The sequence below is a fragment of the Ictidomys tridecemlineatus genome, chromosome 9, assembly GCF_052094955.1.
Source record: "Ictidomys tridecemlineatus isolate mIctTri1 chromosome 9, mIctTri1.hap1, whole genome shotgun sequence".
Classification (NCBI taxonomy): Eukaryota; Metazoa; Chordata; class Mammalia; order Rodentia; family Sciuridae; genus Ictidomys; species Ictidomys tridecemlineatus.
Genome location: NC_135485.1, coordinates 113,280,188 through 113,299,018, shown reverse-complemented (window position 1 = coordinate 113,299,018; position 18,831 = coordinate 113,280,188). Strand labels below are relative to the sequence as shown.

The 18,831-nt window shown below is 37.1% G+C and overlaps 1 protein-coding gene across 1 annotated transcript in view; it reads right to left on the bottom strand.

Annotated features, from left to right (window-relative positions):
* Positions 1-18,831, bottom strand: part of LOC101954583 (broad substrate specificity ATP-binding cassette transporter ABCG2) — a 48,794-nt gene that overhangs the window by 3,853 nt on the left and 26,110 nt on the right. Inside the window, exons 6-15 of the mRNA XM_005337520.3 lie at positions 18,602-18,716; positions 17,855-18,007; positions 15,511-15,659; positions 11,783-11,934; positions 10,100-10,204; positions 9,264-9,514; positions 6,298-6,380; positions 4,704-4,793; positions 3,258-3,382; positions 1,486-1,640 (exon numbers count right to left, since the gene is read on the bottom strand). Coding sequence (XP_005337577.2) covers positions 1,486-1,640; positions 3,258-3,382; positions 4,704-4,793; positions 6,298-6,380; positions 9,264-9,514; positions 10,100-10,204; positions 11,783-11,934; positions 15,511-15,659; positions 17,855-18,007; positions 18,602-18,716 — 1,378 coding nt within the window. The remainder of the gene's footprint in view (positions 1-1,485; positions 1,641-3,257; positions 3,383-4,703; positions 4,794-6,297; positions 6,381-9,263; positions 9,515-10,099; positions 10,205-11,782; positions 11,935-15,510; positions 15,660-17,854; positions 18,008-18,601; positions 18,717-18,831) is intronic.

Here is an 18,831-nt window from a genome sequence, read left to right as displayed (position 1 = left end):
TACTGACTATTTGGATTACATCACCACTATCTGTTCCCCTAATAAACCTGGCAATCTAGGAACATATTCCAGAAAACTCCTGAGCAGCATATATCCTTCTCTGTAAAGTCTTACATTTCCTATTCATTAATTTAGAAATAATTTGACATTCAGAATGCAAGGTTAAGATAACCAGAAGCCTAGAACTGATAATGAGCACCATGTGGTGAAGCCCATCAGAAATTTGGTCAATGCCTCCATTTAACCATAGCGGAAAGCAATATCACATTGAAGATGCCAGGAAGGACTTCTGGAGACACACAAGAGACAGCTAGAGGTTCACATAACACTAGTCCTAACTACTGTGAAGTATACTGGGATGTGCAAAACAATGACAATGTTATGATGTGTCTGCATATGTTTAGACATGACCTAACAAAGTGCTTATTATATCACAGGCACCTCTGAATGAAATACATTTTTTTCCAACCAGTTTTAAAGTTCCATAAAGAAACTTTTACATAATAATCAGTCATCATCAAATAGCTCAAACAAAACATTTTTATCTATTGATGATAACGTATGAAATACATAAACAAGACTTAGAACTTTCTCAATGATATACATTTGGAGTTGACACATTCATAAATGGAGGAACTAAATTTTGGCAACAGATTGTGCTAATCATGTAGCATTTAAAGACATCGGTTCCTGCCAGGCCTGGTGGTACATGCCTATAATCCCAGCTACTCAGAAGAACAAGACAGGAGGACTAAATTCAAGACGGTCTGGGCAATTTAAGGAGATTCTTTTTCACAATAAAATTAAAAGAAAGGAATGTAGCTCAGTGGTAGAACATTTGGCTAGCATAAGTGAAGCCCTGTGTTCAATCCCCAGCATCTCAAAATGGAAGGAAGGAAGCATGGAAATAAGGAGCATTACTAATATAAGAGGTTGTCAGGAACTCAGAAAAGAGGTAATCTAGTATGGACTTTGGAATTTTCCAATATTTTAAAAGCATTCCTTTCCTAAACACAAGAGGCATCCAACTTATACCACCCACAGGTGCTGCACACTGTTATCCTTCTCAGGGAGCTTCACTTCCAACTTGGAGAGAAGTGAATTCAGCTAAACCATCTCTGCTATGGGTAAACAGCCAGCAGTTCAGAACATCAGCATGAAAGGAAGATTGACAACCAATCAAGTTTTACAAGAGAATCATCCAACCATAATTATTCTGATGTTTAAGTTTTAATTTATCAAGTTTTTATATGTCACCAAGAAATGTCTTTTAAAAGCTCATTAGAAAGCATATGTTAGTTAATGTTATAGGAACTACATTAGTACAGTGCAGAGGAAAGAGGCCTGTTTTTTTAATAAACTATATCAAAGTCTATGAACTCCTAAAAATGTCAGAGTTCCATGTACGGAATCCTCAAAGCAGGTTTTATACAACAGGTAGCGGAACAGGAACAAACCAGGAGGGAAACTCCCTCTCATACTCACCATCATAAACACAAAATAGAAGTTCATGAGGAGTGTTGACAGATAGTGCAGATTCTGGCCTGTTGCCATGGCCAGGGACAAAGAACTGGCCGTGTACGTCACCATCGTAACAGTGATTATCGTGATGAAGAAAGCCCCGGCCTCTGGTTTCAGTCCTGAGACAGAACAGAATGGGTCAGTCCAGCTACCTAGGTCACCATGTATTCAGGATTGTTTATTGTTCAAACAGAACTATATTATTCTGGGAAACAAATATCAGAATGAAAGAAAGTCACCATCTCACCATCCAACTACTCTTGGATCAATTTCACTTTTTCCCTGGAGGGGAATATGAGTGCATAAAGTTATATCATCCTGTTTTATTTTATAAACTTACTGAAAAAAACACTTTTCCATACAACACCTAAGCTCCTTTATGTGCAACTATGAACAATTTCTGAGTTGCTGAGATGGAGACATACAGCCACACAAATGTCCAAAATTCTGCTTCCTTCTCCTGTCATTGGAAACTCATCAACAGCACCTTCTCATATCCAGATGTCGCCACATTGCGCACTGTGCGACAAACGCACTAGTGAAGAATCTGGGATCAGGATTCCACGACCTCATAGTAGTTTTAATATTTAGGGGAAAGTAAAGTATCTCTGTAATCTATGTCCCCCTAGACAAGCCATCAAATGATCCTGTGATTGAGATTAAAGCTTAGTGAAATTTTCCTAAACTACTTTATAAACTATAATGAGCTAATGATATGGGTCACAGAATCTGAAGATTTTGGAACAGACCCAAGAACACTCATCAGGAGTCTGGGGGTTAGGAGGCATCTATATTCCATTACAAATTCTTTATGACACATCTCTGACTTATGAAATAGAAAGTTTAAACTCTATCAGTATTTTTGTTATTTTTGTTAATTGAGTAGTGTATTGGGGTTTTGTTTTGAAGAAATTTCTGGTGTGTGTGTGTGTGTGTCTATACTATAAAATATATAAAATTTAGATGAAATGACCTGGGGTGAAGACTGAGCATAATGCACAAATATATCTACCTACATCCATCAAATAAGTATCATTATTAAATCAATAAACTTATAAAGTCACCATCTTTCCCTCATTAGAGAATGAGAGGAAGAGAGAATATATGTGTATATTGCTTTTTACCTCTCTTTACATATATTATATATATATATATAACTATAGATATTAGATATACTACCTATCTATAATTTTTGTAAAAACACACATGGAGAGCTATAGAGGAAAATAAGATAGGCAATAAACATCCTGGTTTCTTCAGCATAATTTCAAGTATAAATTCTTTCCATATTTATATATGAAGAAGAGCACCTCTCAGTATAATGTAGTTTTATAGTTTTAAAAGTTCAAATGTGTTAAAAGTCTTGAAAACAATGTCCACATTGAATAGCTATTTGCTTATTTATTTACTTTTGTACTAGGGATTCAATCCAGGGGTGCTTTACCACTGAGCTACTTCCCCAAACCTCTCCACCCCAATTTTTTTTTTTTGTCTTACTAATTTGCTGAAGCTGGCCTAGAACTTATGATCCTCTTGCTCCAGCTACCCGAGCTCAATATAGCAAGTGTACACCACCACACACAGCAGAACAGCTATTTTAGAGAATGCATAATGAAAACATGCTTCCCAATCTCATGTCTTGGATCGTAGTTTAGATAACCAAAATGATTCTTGGGGGAAAAAAATGGCTTCACCTCATATCCAGGACAAGACAGCCTCTTTGACTTGTTACTTACCTGCCATGAAGTATATAATACAAATGAACAGCATACTTGGCAACAACTTCCTGGGTAATAAATCAAATAACAATTTTCCAAAGAAATAACATGGCAATCTGTAGTATCCACTGATGTACTCGTGTCTATAGGAAAAAAAAAAAAAACCACACATTTTAGATTAGTCCAAGAAGGCACGCCCAGATGAGATGCTGCTCTGCAGATTCCTGCTGCCACCAGGTCTGATACTGCACCCGCCCATAGGCTCCAGGCTGAACCCCCCCACACACACACACACCCTTCTCTCCCTCAAGTGCAGCCTCCCTGGGAAATCAGCCCCACAAGGCTCTAACTTGGACCCTCTCTCATGACAGCACACCTCTTGCTGTTGCCCACTAAAGTGCACATCACCCCTCCAGGGACATCATCTACATCTCTCACTCTCCCCAGCGACCCTGTTTGTCCTCTGAGGCTGGCTCTGACTGAAGAGCGGAACTCCAGTTATTAAGGAACTCAGTGGTAGCAGGGGCTTTTCTTCTCCCCACTTCTGAGTGTGAAGAAAGCGATTTGTTTTTCTCCAAGGCCACTAATGCATCTACACATCTCTAAACTCCTTTATTTCTATTTTCATGTTAAAAAAAAAGAAGAAAAAGATTTCTTCCTTCAATGATCACACCTCCAATGTGCAGCCCCGTCACTACTAAATCCCCATCTTTCCTCTTCCTGACATTTTTCTCCTATAATTCCAAAATCTTCCACCAATGTCTCCATTCCTCTCCCCTCTAAGAATTCTCATCTTTGGCATGTGAGTATGAGCGAATATCTTCCATGTTTGAAAATCATAAGAGACAAACCCAGTCTGCTCTTTACTGTAAGGCTGACTTCTGGCTCTTTCCACTCCTTTATCTACTAGGATTAAACCTTGTCACGTTCTTCATCAGTTTATCTCCCACCTCCGATTTGCTCCTGATCCCAGTACTTAATCATTTCCAAGCTCTTCAAGCTTTTCTTGGAAACATTATCAAGACCTGTTGTTTTCTAAGCCAGGCATGGTGGCAAATGCCTGTGATCCCAGTGGCTCAGGAGAGTGAAGCAGAAGGATCACAAGTTCAAGGCCTGCTTCAGCAACCTTAGCTCTTTGATCGCTTGCTCTCTCTCTCTGCAGCATTGGGATTTGCTGACCACACCTTAACCTTAGGACTCCCTATTTCCTTGGTATCAGGTCCCACACAATTTTGATTTTCTTCCCACCTATGACTACTTTTTCTCAATTAACATTGGAAATCCCTATGTATATTGCAAATGCTTTTATTGTATATGATTAATATGTAGAATTCCTATCTGTCAATTAAAGAAATAAAACAAAAATACTGCTAATCTCTGGGTTCCCATTCTTGGCCCAATTCTGTATGTGACCTATTTGTTCCCAGCTGCCAATGACCCTTCCTAGAACATAGACCTACTCACATAAAGAGTTTCCTCTCGACCACAAAGATCTGCCCAGCTAATACGCTGCTGAAACACTCATAGACCACCAGCACGAGAAGCAGCCCAGCTCTGCCAGGACAAAATGGAAACAGACACCTTGCAGTCAATTCAATACGACATCAGTTTCCTACCCACAGAATTCTTTACACAGTGATATGACATTAAAATTTATTTTTTAAAAATAGAACTGTTCTGCTTGAAACAGAGAAACATGACCCCATCCAATCTCTCTCCCACTGCTTCCACAGTGATTTTCCATAATTCCATATCATAGCACATTTTGAAATTCATGGTCTTAGTTTGCTGGGAACTGAATAATTCCCCACTTAAATTATTAAGTTGAAGAAATTACTACCATCTGGGCGTTATTGGGAGGTAGGTGATTCGATTTACATGAGTTTATCAAAGTGGAGCACCCAAGACAGGATTAGTGCCCTTAGAAGAAGGAGAAAAACCAGATGTTCCGAGATGACAAGGCACAGAATGAAGGTAGGAAAGGACATTCACAGGAGCCTGACATTGCTGGAACAGAACCATGACCTCAGACTGCCAGTCTCTAAAATTGAGAGAAAATAAATGTCTCTTTTCTAAGGCACAATGTCAGTAGTGTTTTGTCATGGCAGCCAAAATGAATACTTAGGTCATATAAAGATTGTCATCTTCATCTTAACTAAAGAAAATGCCAAGGGCTGGGGTTGTGGCTCAGTGGTAGAGCGCTTGCCTAGCACGCCTGGGGCACTGAGTTCGATCCCCAGCACCACGTAAGAAAACTAAGTAAACAAAATAAAGGCATTGTGTCTATCTAAAAATAAAAAAACAAATTTTTTAAAAAAGAAAGAAAATGCCAAGTATCATTTCTGATGTATAAACAGAGAAACAGTGGGCTACATAAAGCCCAAAGAGTGAAAGCATTTTATTAGCTAGTTTGGTTTTCAAGTGGAGTAAAAGTAGGTAGGATGGACATGGAAGGAAATGCCAGACAGTGGAAGGAGTCCTCACTCAGCTCTAACTATAGACACCCTACACACGACCATCAGAAAGCCTTGACCAATAGCCTAGACCTAGACACCTTCCTATCAGGTTTCCAAGGTGCTCAGTAAAAAAAAGTAATTTGTGTACCTATGTGAAAAGGGAGAATTTTAATGCTCATATTTCTGTCAGATTCAGAGACAGAAAGTAGAAGTGGTTGTCAGAGGTTAGGAGAGGTTTGTAAGGGGAATTGCTCTTTAATGGGGCTAGAGATTCCATTTGAGAAAACAAAAACAAAAAATAATAGTTCTGGCAGTGGATAGTGGTGATAGTTGCACAGTATAAATGCACTTAATGCTGCTGATCTGTGTACTTAAAAAAATGGTTGAAAGGGTAAGATTTGTGTTCTGTGTAGTTTACTACTACATACACACATGTACATATGGGAAGAAGGAAATTAACTCTGTTTTCAGTGCACTAACTCATTGTACCCCACAAAACAATAACATCTGGCCCATACTTATAAATTCAAATATTGATGGATGTCTGCAAGAATGAATAAAGTAACAACAGTTTTTCAAAATTAAGATCCAAATTTACTTACCTACTCTCCGTTTTCATACAATTATTTGTTAGCCCTTGGAAAGTGGCACCTACAAACAATCCAAGTATGATTGTGGCAATTATCTTTTTGGAAAGAAAAAGGACAGCATTTAAGTGAGAGGTGAAAAATTTTGACCATCATTTATACCATTGTAATAGATATGGCTGCATAATCAAAATTTGTCCATGGAGATAAACACTTTAAATGGCTTGGCCAGATTCTCTGGGAGAATATAAAACAGTGTATATTATTAATGCTTTCTAAACTGAATTGAAAATTAATGTATCTGTTGTTTGGGGAACTGAAAGGACAACAGAGCAGATGACTGTACAAGCTAAGATTCTCTCATATTTACCAGGCAACTGCCAACGCAGGGTTTAGCCTGACTCAGGAACTCGTGAATAGAATTCATCAAATAAATTATGGTATAATGTAGCCTATGATCCTTTGCTATTTGAAACATCCTTAAGAAAATTTTTATCATTAAAAAAATGATGTTTTTAACTGAATGCTTTGGTGACTGTAAAATGCACTTTCCCATACAGGCTGGAACCCCAAAGGTAGAGGTGAGACCCAAGTCATGCCTACTTCCTTGTTGTGCAAAACTCCATTTTTGAAGTGTGTGTTTCTAAATTTTTATTATTTATTTTGCACTGCTTGGAATTGAACCCAGGGGCTTGTACAGTCTTAGGCAAACACTACATTCCTGGCCCTGAAACTGAATTTGTGTGTAATGATAAGCATAAAGAGAGACTGTTTTTGTTTGAACTTCTTGAATTATGAAACTGCGCATGTTAGCTGTCAAAAAGGCTGAGAGTTCAGTTCAAGACCAAATTCTAGGCCACTTGGACTTTATTTTATTCCCCAACAACTTCCTCAGGTCCTGAATGGCTATGCTACCCTGTGTGGCAAGATTGATTTGGGTCAACTTTTAATAGTTGAAGGAAAAAAAATATTTCTTGTAATATGAAATTTATAATCAAACTTCAGTGTCCATGAATAAAGCTGTATCAGAACACAGCCAGGTTCACCTGTTTATGCATGAGTTAGGGCTGCTTCGTGCTAAAATGGCAGGGTTGACTACCTGAGGCAAAGACCATATGGCCTGCAAAACTTAAAATATTTACCATTGGCCCCTTACCAAATAGGTTTGCCTACTCATATACTAACACTCGAGTATTCACAAACCTGAACAAGAGTTCAGGGGGCTACCTACACAGCTGAACCTTAGAAACCGGTGAGGGGCAAAACCGGTGAGAAACAAACACTTATAGAGAGAAAGCTGGCATCAGGTGGGACACAGAAAGTTCCCAGTGCAAGTGTAGCCACAACCATAAGGCAGTCAAAGACCATAATTCAAGTCACTGCTCTCCACAGTTCTACCCTTATTTTAGAGACTGATAATTCTCTGAATGTTGCTGGAATTCCTTTTGAGTTTATTGATGAAGTAAGTTGGCTGTTTGCATCTTAAGGAAGCCTAGATCCCAAACAGGCACAATCCTGGTGTACAAGTAACTGTGTTCTGATAATGCCCTGCCCAGAACTCCTGTGTATGTAGCTTGGAAAAGATACTTATAAACCACTTTTTAAAGGCAAGTAAGGAAAACTTAGTGCATACATCACAGGAAAGAATCAACTCGTTTCATCATCTCCTGCTGAAAAGTGGGTAACCTAAGTTGATGGCTCTGATTCAGCTGGCATGATTCTAAATGAAATTTAAAATATTTTAAAGAATCAAACATTACTCTTCATTGATAGGACACAAAATTGCTTGTGTTCTGAAAGAAATGACAAATAAATAAGGCTAAAAAACATTCGGAGAAATTGAATCCACTAAGGGTGAATCAAATAAGGATATATGTTCTCAGGTACACTAAATATGAAAATTATAGTGCACATGTTAAGAAGTCAGTACTATTTCATTAGTGCTGACAATATGCTATCTTTCCAGACTCAACAGAATTTTAGTGATTGATAATAAAAATAACAGTCCCCAAACAACCAGGTGAATTATAGATGATAGATTAATGAACTGGGAGAACTAGTGTTTTGTGTGACACACAGGTTACGAATAACAGCAAAACCTTGAAGAGTGATAATCAATAACTATCACAGAGCCAGACAAAAGAAGAAAAGAACATTATCCCATCTTAAGGGAGTTAGCTACACAGTGAATAGCCTCATTAAGCCTGATTATTACCTGTGTATAAACTGAAAACTCTTTAAGGTATCTAGTGCTTTCCAAAGAGAAGAATCTTTAAGTAGGAAGGTCAATAATAATAACAACACTCTGCATACAGGCTCTTCCTTCAGACAGTGGACAGTTCAGACCAACTTCAGGTATATTCAACAACTCCAGGTTTCCCTCACTGCCTGATTTCAATTGTAAACCAACGCTCTTCTCTCTACTTCTTCTCTGTCCCTCCCCTACCTTCATCCCTTCTCTGCTTAATCTTCCTGCATAGTCTCTTCTGTCATCTGACATGCTACCTATTTTCTTTATTCAGTTTTCATTGCCTTTTGTCATTATAAGAAAGTAAGTCCCTCTGTTACACTAGTGAATTTTACCCATTATTCACTATTGTAACAGGGTCCCAACGCGCAGCACACGATCTTGTGTTGACATTGTTGAGTAAATCACTGGATGATAGGGAACAACTACTAGAATATCCCAAATAAGGCTGACTCTACATTTACACTACAAATTTTTTTTCTGCTCAGATTACTCATTACAGTTTACTCCAATCATCAACAATTCAATCAACTAAAACAAGCTTCTCATATTAAAATCTTGATTGTGTTTCACTTGTTCTATTGACTATTTCTATATCCCAAATGAAGTGGGGATGAGAAGTCGATGGAGGGGTGGGTAGAAGATACACAGAATCCTGAAGTGGACCACATCAGAACCACATAGCTCCCACCTGAGTACCTCACAGCACAATGAAAAGACTCTGACAGGTTACCTGAGCAATAGAGGCACGGGGAATACCCAGTACATTTTTGAAGGAACGCCTGATAATCCATTGGAGCTGATGACAGAAGGAGGTGACATAAGTGATATTCTTGAAGGCTGAGCTCCTCTTCTTCTCCTGACCTCGTGAAAGTTCATCTAACTCAGCTTTGGTATCTCTGTAGAAGGAGGAGGTGGCATAATATTCAACTAGTTTTTCTACGACGGACTTTTCTCTCTGAGAAAGCTGCTCAGTCTCGTTGGCTTTGGAATAAAAGTGGATAAAGAAGAGAAACGTTATTAACAGGTTACTACTAAAGTAATCCATTCTTCTACAACTCCTTTCTTGGATAACATTCTAATTCTAAAGCTTGAATATAAAAAGAACCACTAGCCTTGTCATTGCTTTATATTTTAGAAAAACAGTGAATGAACCAGAACTACTGGTGTAATCTTATAGGTTCAACAAACTCACTGACTTTTTCCTATTTGCCTATTTCACAAAATAGATTCCTTACCACACAGTGGAATGATTCCTAATATAAAAATCTGGCCCTTCTTTTATACTCTGTATAAGTGCATAAAGGGCCCAGTTTCTTATTTCAAAAATAGCATAAAAATGAGAATATTTCTTATTGGGAACCCCCTTCCAACTGACAGTATCATATAGATGCTCATTTACAAATTAAAATTAAAATGCCCACAGCTCTATGAACAACCAAGTCTGTCTGTTGACTCATCAGAACACAGCATTAACATGAATTCACAAAGGCAGGTTTTAATGAGCCATCACATTGCTAAACTTCAGCCAGAGCAACTAGGCAAAATGAATCTAAGAGACTTACATACCTTCCCAGTCTCCTTCCTCTCTGTTTAATCCCACAGCAGAAGAGTCTTCATTAATGATATCCAGGAAGAAGTCCGCAGGGTTGTTGTAAGGTTCGCATGGGTAACCTGAGAAAGAAAGTCCCCAAGAACTCAATATGATAGTCATGAAAGGTGAAGAGGACTCACTTCCAGAGGGTGATGAAGATGAGGTTAGGGAAGACAGAATCTAACTTCTCATCTTCTCGTTCTCTTTTCTCGGTATTCATCTTTTCTCCTTATATATTCAAGTCACACAATATTTTATTTTTTTCCAGCTGATAAGATATATCTATAATATAATAGGTCTATTATATAATAGATATGGATAAAGAAAGGAAATATTATTAACAAGTTACTACTAAACTAATCCAATCTAATAAATATATCTATTATATAGAGATATACCTATTATAAACATTTATATATCTATATAGATTTGATTTTCCACACCAATCATGGATTCTTTAGAACATCTTACATTAGTCCTTACCTATCCTAAATCATGAAACCCAAATAGTCATCAATATGATCTGATGATTATTAGTACTCTTCCATAAAACTAAATCTGTGTCCAAGAAAAAAAAGTGTTAAATGCTGGGGCTTGTTGTACTCTCAGAGTTCACATAGCAAATATGAGAACAGCAGTGCACCTATCTGCAAAAATAGTTTCTCCACCTTCTACATTCAGAGATCCAAATTATTATCTGTCCATTTGCCATAATTCCAAATAGACAACAAATCCACAAAACAGCATTATCAAGAGAGAATGATTAGCACAGCAAACCTAAGCTCTCACCTCAAGTTCTATGGCACAATCATCTGAACTTGACCTGAAGTCTCACTCTTAAGTTTTTATCTTCTCTGGATTCCCTTAGACCCATATATGCTTGATCATTTTCAAATGACAGAGATTAAACCAAAGAAATTAAGAAAGACAGCTAATGAATATTTACAGTGATATGTTAGGTCATGAGGACACATCTATAATCATACCCAAATATCTCTAAAATGAAGTAGATTGCATGAGCCATTTAAAATAATCACAAAATTCAATCTGATAGAGAAAGAATCAGGCAGCCCAGAAATGTCAGAAATACTGGCCCATCAAAGTCAGATTTAGGACAAGACATTGTATTGACTAATAGTCACTTGCACTTATTCAAAGCCTAAATCTGCAATTTAATGTTATTATAAAGTTAAGCAACATTCTCCATGAGCCCTCATCAGGGTATATAAGAAGATAACATGATGGAGGAAAAACTGAAATGCCATCATCTCTTATGTGGTCAAAAAGACATTGACACTGGGTCATTCCATAAATGTTAATTGACTAACTGGCTCTAAGTTCAATACATTTATTACTGAACTTTCAAGGGGAAGGTCATTATAACTGGGAAGCAGAGCAGACCCAGGCCTAGTAGAAACATATATATATGCATACTTGTAGGACAGGATAAGGAAAGACACCAGAGACCTAAACAACAAGTAAGTCCTGCAAAATTGAAAAAAAAAAAAAAAAAACTTCTGGCATCAAACTGACCAAAGATGTTTAGAGTGGTGGCACCCCAAGTAAATGAAAAGATCCAACAGGACTCTTGTCACCCCTCTGTTCTCCCCCAGGATTGTATGAATGGAGAATTTAGTGCATGAAAAAGTCAGCCACACCTATTGATTCAAAGTACCCCAAAGCCTCCTGTGCAGGACCATGGAATATAAGTCTTCCTGAGGCCAATAATGTGAGGCAGTCAAACAGCTTGAAGATGGAGTACTGAGGTTGATGAATGGAGAAGATGACTGTTCGTCCCTGCTCAGAAATCCTAAGTTAAAAGAGGGAAAATAAACAAATCATTAAGCATCTGAACCTTGCACTTCTTTAAAAAGTACTTTATTCTGCCAGTAAGCCATTTGTTCCAATTTAACTTGATTTTCTCTTATAAACTTCTCATCTCATCTACTTGGTAGTTGAGGAACTTAAATTCAATGCATTTATTTTGTTAAGGATGGTGCATCAACATTCTAAAATTCACTAGGATGTTTATTGACAATGCAGATTCCTAGACAGACCTCCTAGAACCTGAATCAAAATCTCTGGGATTGGGTACAGGAGTCATTCTTTTTAATATTTATTTTTTAGTTTTAGGTGGACACAATATCTTTACTTCACGTTTACGTGGTGCTGAGGATCGAACCCAGTGCCTCCTGCATGCCAGGTGAGCACTCTACCACTGAGCCACACCCCAGCCCAGGAGTCAAATTTTTAACGAGAAAAATATCTCAAATTTGAGGACTAATTATGAATAGGTGTACTCAAATTTGAGGACTGCCTGTTAGTAATTAGATCTTGGAGAAGGGACAGGTTGGTATCATTAGCAGGGCAGTGTCTTGCCCCTACTCTCAACTAATCTATCTGGTAATTGTCTCTAATCTATAGATCATTCCTCAAGTGGAGAACTTTGGGGGTTTTAAACAAGTCTGAGGTCTTTTAACACAGGGGGAAAGGCACTGGTGTTATTCATAGCATGACCTGAGTTTGGAGAGCCTGTAACCAAAACTAAAAAGCAACTTCTTTAGGGATGGAGGACTCCTTGAAGCACTGCCAACATAAATCCACCTCAGGTAAGTAGTCAGAGTAACTTTTCAGGATTTCAAACCAAATGAGACACTTGTATTTCAGTAAATGTGTTCCTATGCTCGATGTTTTTGTTTCCCTTTAATTCTGATGTAAACATTTATTGTGAAAAGAAAATGGGACAGAAGGGTTTACAAAGTGAATGGAGGATAAAGTAACCAGCCAGAACAACAGGGAGACTGGTTGCATTAGAAAACTAAATTATTTGTTTGAGTAAGTAAGTGGATATATTGAGAAAACGGGAGTTACATCTTTCCCTATCTGATGTCATTTATAAACATAAAAGTGGCAAAGACTCAAAATGACATGGAGATTTTAGACTAGAATTCAAATATTATTATAAACTGATGGGCTTTTTAATATGTACACACTAACAGAAACAGCAATAGTTACAGATGTATTTTTACATGGTTCTTTCTATTCAAATACATATGTGTATATATGTACACACATATGCACATGCACATAAAATATTTATATTTCACATATTTCTAAATAAAATATAAAAGTACTTTTCTACATGGTATACAAATATAAACATACACACATATACCTGTGTTTTCCTACATCTGCCTACAAAGGTCTATTGGCAATGCCAGTAGTAGTAACAAAGAGAACTAAAAGAGCAGACCTTGGTTTTCATTTATTTATTTATCTTATAAACTTTTTATTAATTTTTTAATATATGACAGCAAAATGCATTGCAATTCATATTATACATATAGAGCAATTTTTCATATTTCTGGTTGTATACAAAGTATATTCACACCAATTCATGTCTTCATACATGCACTTTGGATAATAATGTCCATCACATTCCACCATCATTTCTCACCACATGGCCCCTCCCTTCCCCTCCCACCCTTTTGTCCTATCTAGAGTTCATCTATTCCTCCCATGTTCCCCCACCCTACCCCACTATGAGTCAGCCTCCTTATATCAGAGAAAACATTTGGCATTTGTTTTGGGGGGATTGGCTAACTTCACTTAGCATTATCTTCTCCAACGCCATCCATTTACCTGCAAATGCTATGATTTTATTCTCTCTTATTGCTGAGTAATATTCCATTGTGTATATATGCCACATTTTTAAATCCATCTATTGAAGAGCATCTAGATTGGTTCCATAGTTTAGCTATGTGAATTGTGTGCTATAAACATTGATGTGGCTGTGTTCCTGCAGTTTTTAATTCGTTTGGGTATAGACCAAGGAGAGGGATAGCTGGGTCAAATGGTGATTCCATTCCCGTTTTCCAAGGAATCTCCATACTGCTTTCCATATTAGCTGCACCAATTTGCAGACCCACCAGCAGGGTATGAGTGTACCTTTCCCCCCACATCCTCACCAACAATTATTGTTGTTTGTCTTCATAATAGCTGCCATTCTGATTAGAGTGAGATGAAATCTTAGAGTGGTTTTGATTTGCATTGCTCTAATTGCTAGAGATAATAAACAAATATTTGAAAATATTGATTGTATACCATCTTCTGAGAAGTGTCTGTTCAGATTCTTGGCCCATTTATTGATTGGGTTATTTGGTTTTTTTGGTGCTTAGCTTTTTGAGTTCTTTATATACCCTAGAGATTAGTGTTCTATCCGATATGTGAAGGGTAAAAATTTGTTCCCAATATGTTGGCTGTCTATTCACCTAACAGATTGTTTCTTTTACTGATAAGAAACTTTTTAGTTTGAATCTATTCCATTTATTGATTCTTGATTTTAGTTCTTGCGCTATAGGAATCTTATGGGGCCTAATCCCACATGATGGAGATAAGGGCCTACTTTTTCTTCTATTAGACAGAGTATCTGGTTGTATTCCTAAATTCTTGATCCATTTTGAGTTGAGTTTTCTGCATGATGAGAGGCAGGGGTTTAATTTCATTTTTTGCATATGGATTTCCAGTTTTCCTAGCACCGTTTATTGAAGAGGCTGTTTTCCAATGTATGTTCTTGGCACCTGTGTCTAATATAAGATAAATGTAGTTTTGTGGGTTAATCTCTGTGTCCTCTATTCTGTACCATTGGTCTATCAGTCTATTTTGGTGCTGATACCATGCTGTTACTCTGTATTATAGTTTAAGGTCTGGTATAGTGAAGCTACCTGCTTCACTCTTCCTATTAAGTATTGCTTTAGCTATTCTGGGTCTCTTTTTGTTCCAGATGAATTACATGATTGCTTTTTCTATTTCCATGAGGAATGCCATTGGTATTTTGATCCGAATTACATTAAATCTGTAAAGTGCTTTTGGTGGTATGGATATTTTGATAATATTAATTCTGCCTATCCAAGAGCAAGGTAGATCTTTCCATCTTCTAAGGTCTTCTTTGATTTATCTCTTTAGGGTCTTGTAGTTTTCATTGTATAGATCTTTCACCTCTTTCATTAAGTAGATTCCCAAGTTTTTGTTGTTGTTGTTGTTGTTTGGTTGGTTGGTTAGTTTTTTTTTTTTTTTGAGGCTATTGTAAATGGGGTAGTTTTCCTCATTTTCCTTTCAGAGAATTTGTCACTGATATACAGAAATGCCTTCGTCTTTATATCCTGCTACTTTGCTGAATTCATTTGCTAGTTCTAGAAGTTTTCTGGTGGAACTTTTAGGGTCTTCTAGGTATAGAATCATATCATCAGCAAATAGTGCCAATTTGAGTCCTTCTTTTCCTATGTGTATCCCTTTAATTTCTTTCATCTGTCTAATTGCTCTGTAGTATACACAGAAGTGATTAAATATTAAATAAATGAAAGAACAATATTCCCATAGCATTTACCTTTTCAGGAGCAAAAGGACAGTACTAGCTGTGCTCGAGTCTAAACCAGTTGTAGGTTCATCCAGGAACAAGATGGGAGGATCCATGATCAGCTCCATTGCTATGCTGGTCCTTTTTCTTTCTCCTCCAGATATAAACTGGGTTCCAACCTAAAACACAAAGTTATTGTTATTGTTTCTCTCACAAAGAAATAACCACAGTCACTGTCATTTGGTATATTAGCCTGTGCCAGTCCTATTAAAGACACTTTATTTTGTTGTCCTTATTATTCTGAACACAAATAAATAGACATCTAAGAGAAGAGAGGGTTTCTCTTTTATTAGATGAGTGAAATGAGGCTCAGAACAGAGGTTCTAGATGACTGGCCCAGATATAAAGGCTAAGCTTTTAACAGTTATGTATGTTTCTTATCAAGTTGCATATTAGGTTTAGCATAAATAAGCTTGAACACTAAAAGATATGTCCCTGATAGTGGAATCACACTACAAAACAAGAAATAAAGATAGGTGAGGAAAAAGGAAAGTCTCTCTAGTGATTTATTAGTCTTCTAACAACATCCCAAATACTGTTCCCAACAAAAGTCTCCAAGTGGATTTACAAAAAATAAACTCACAATCAAAGAAGCATGCTTTCTACCATACCACATTAGCAACTTTCAATGACTGCAAGTCTTTCCAAATTGACACTGTGCCCACCCCCAACTCATGGAACAATTCTTTGTTCTTTTAAGCAAATCTAGAAGATATGATATTCCACAGGGCCACTGTCTCAGTCTTTTCAACTAGTCGATGTGATTGTGTGTGTTGAGGGGAGTAGGAAGGTTTTGGGGAGACAGAAAGTAGAAAACAATTCTGAAATTCAGAGTCTCCAAAGGGATAATAATCAAATGCCACTCAAGGCTCATGACTGGGTCCTGTTAACAACTGAACTACAAAAGACATTTGGAGGGCTGGGGTTGTGGCTCATCAGTAGAGCACTCACCTAGCAAGTGTGAGGCCCTGGATTTGATCCTCAGCACCACATAAAAATAAATAAGTAAAATAAAGGTATTGTGTCCAACTATGACTAAAAAATAAATATTAAAAAAAGACATTTGTAGACAATTTGAAGAATCTGAATGAATAGGGGCTTGACATAGGTGATGATATGAACATACAGTCCATTTTGTTAGTTGATAATGGTATTGTGGTAAAGTAAGGAAATGCCATTTTATAGATACATAATTAGTATTCAGGGATGAAGCACTGTATGATATTCTTTAAAATATTCAGCATGAAATTGTTGAAGTCATTATGGCAGGTAGTATTTACAACTGATAAAGCAAGGTGAATAGTATGAGTAATTATATTACCATATGATCTGATAATCATATCATTATCATATTGACTATTTTCTCTACATTTTTGTTTTCTTTAAAAATTCATAATAACTTAAAATTATTTCAATTAAATTACATAAATTATAAAAATTCAATAACTGCCTTCACATATTTTTCTTTAAAAATCCAAATAAGTGACTTTAAGCAGTGCCTGCTTAAAGTTAAAGAACATAGCAAAAGACTACCTTACTGGGAAGGCTAAATCAAATAAATAAAGAGCCAAAGGAAAGAAAACTCAATGACTCATAAAACAAAACTAAGTGCTAAATGATGGCATCCCAGGATTATTCTTCCAAACAAAGTACACTTCACATAAAATACTGTCAACAGGTACCAGGGGAAGCAGCAGAGAGTACAGCCCCTCAATTCTTCATTGCCTCAAAGGAGAGTGATAACACGGGGTGCCAAAGGCTAAAAAAAAGGGCTATAGAAACATAACTTGGTCACCACATAAATTATAAATAAATCCTAATGTGACCAAATATAATTTTCAAAGCCAAATTAACCCAAAATGAACTACACAGAACTAGAATCCTTGGATTCCTGTCATTTAACAATTCCAGAAATACGCCTTAAAAAAAAAGCATAAGAACAAAGTCTCCCCAGAGGAAGAGGAAGAAGAACTACTAAAGGGGTACTAGAAAAAAAGAAAGAAGAAAAGTTAGAGGAAAGACATCAAACGATCTCTCATTTAACAACGAGAGTGAGAAGACCACATGGAAAAGGCCGTGTGAGGGGCACTCTTCAAACCAGACCACACTCCAATCCTGGGATGCAACCATCATTAAGATTGCTTCTCCAGAATCATTTCCACCTTCATATTATGTAACTTGACTTTTCTCATCATTATGGAAAGCAGCCACTTTTGACCTCACACACCTTAGGAAACTTCTGCTTAAGGTCACATTGTCCACACAGGGAGGTCCTCTTTGCTGGCTGATTATATCGGGGGTTTTTTCACATTACCTTAACATCAGCCACTTTACTCAGACCTAAATTTTTAATGACTTTGTTGATCCTCTCATTTTTTTCTTGATTTGTCATAGTTGTTGGAAGCCGAAGAGCCGCTGAGAACTGTAAATTTTCTCTCACTGTCAGGGTACCCATCACAACATCATCCTGAAGGAAAATAGTATTTTAATGAGACATACTGAGTCTTTTCTAAGACTATCCCTCCAGTGAATGTAACTTAATACACACATACACACACACACACACACACACACACACACACACACAACCCAAGGTAAAGTTTCAGCTCCACAGATTTCAGTGATTCCACATACAGAGAGCTACAGAGTCCAAGAGAGGCAGTTCATCCACCAGTGCACACCTTGATGGAGCACTGGTAATTATGATGACTCCAACAGGTACTTCCAGACTGCTTTGTATAAGGATTCACCAAAGGCATTGTATAGGGAAAGTAGGAAAGTAAAAGAAGGGCAAAAAAAAGGATAGGAATTGGCTTTTATGTAAATGATACAACAACTAGAATCAACACCACTGCCTGACAGGGGTCATAGTCCAGATCCTCCTTTCTTTTCCATTTAACTCTAACCTCACTCTTACGGGAAATTATGAAAAGCAGGTGTAAATAAGTTTTGTTTCATGAGCATGTGAAATAATCAACTGGAATCATACTAAATTATAAGCCAAGGTTTTTCCCGATACAAAACAGAAAAAAATCTAAAGGGAAAATTCACTAATACTTACTTGTACCACATAACCGGACTCACATGGGAAATTGGCATTCCGAGGTGCTCCGTTTACCAAAACTTCTCCAGATAATCCACGTGGATCCTTCCTTGCAGCTAAGATATCTAACAAACTATAAAAGGGTACATATGTTATAGGGTTATTTCCCTCCTACACAGGCCATGTCTCTCAGCTACTCTTAACAGGCATTTTTCTCAAGTCAGAAAATTAACTAGTCAGGATGTTTT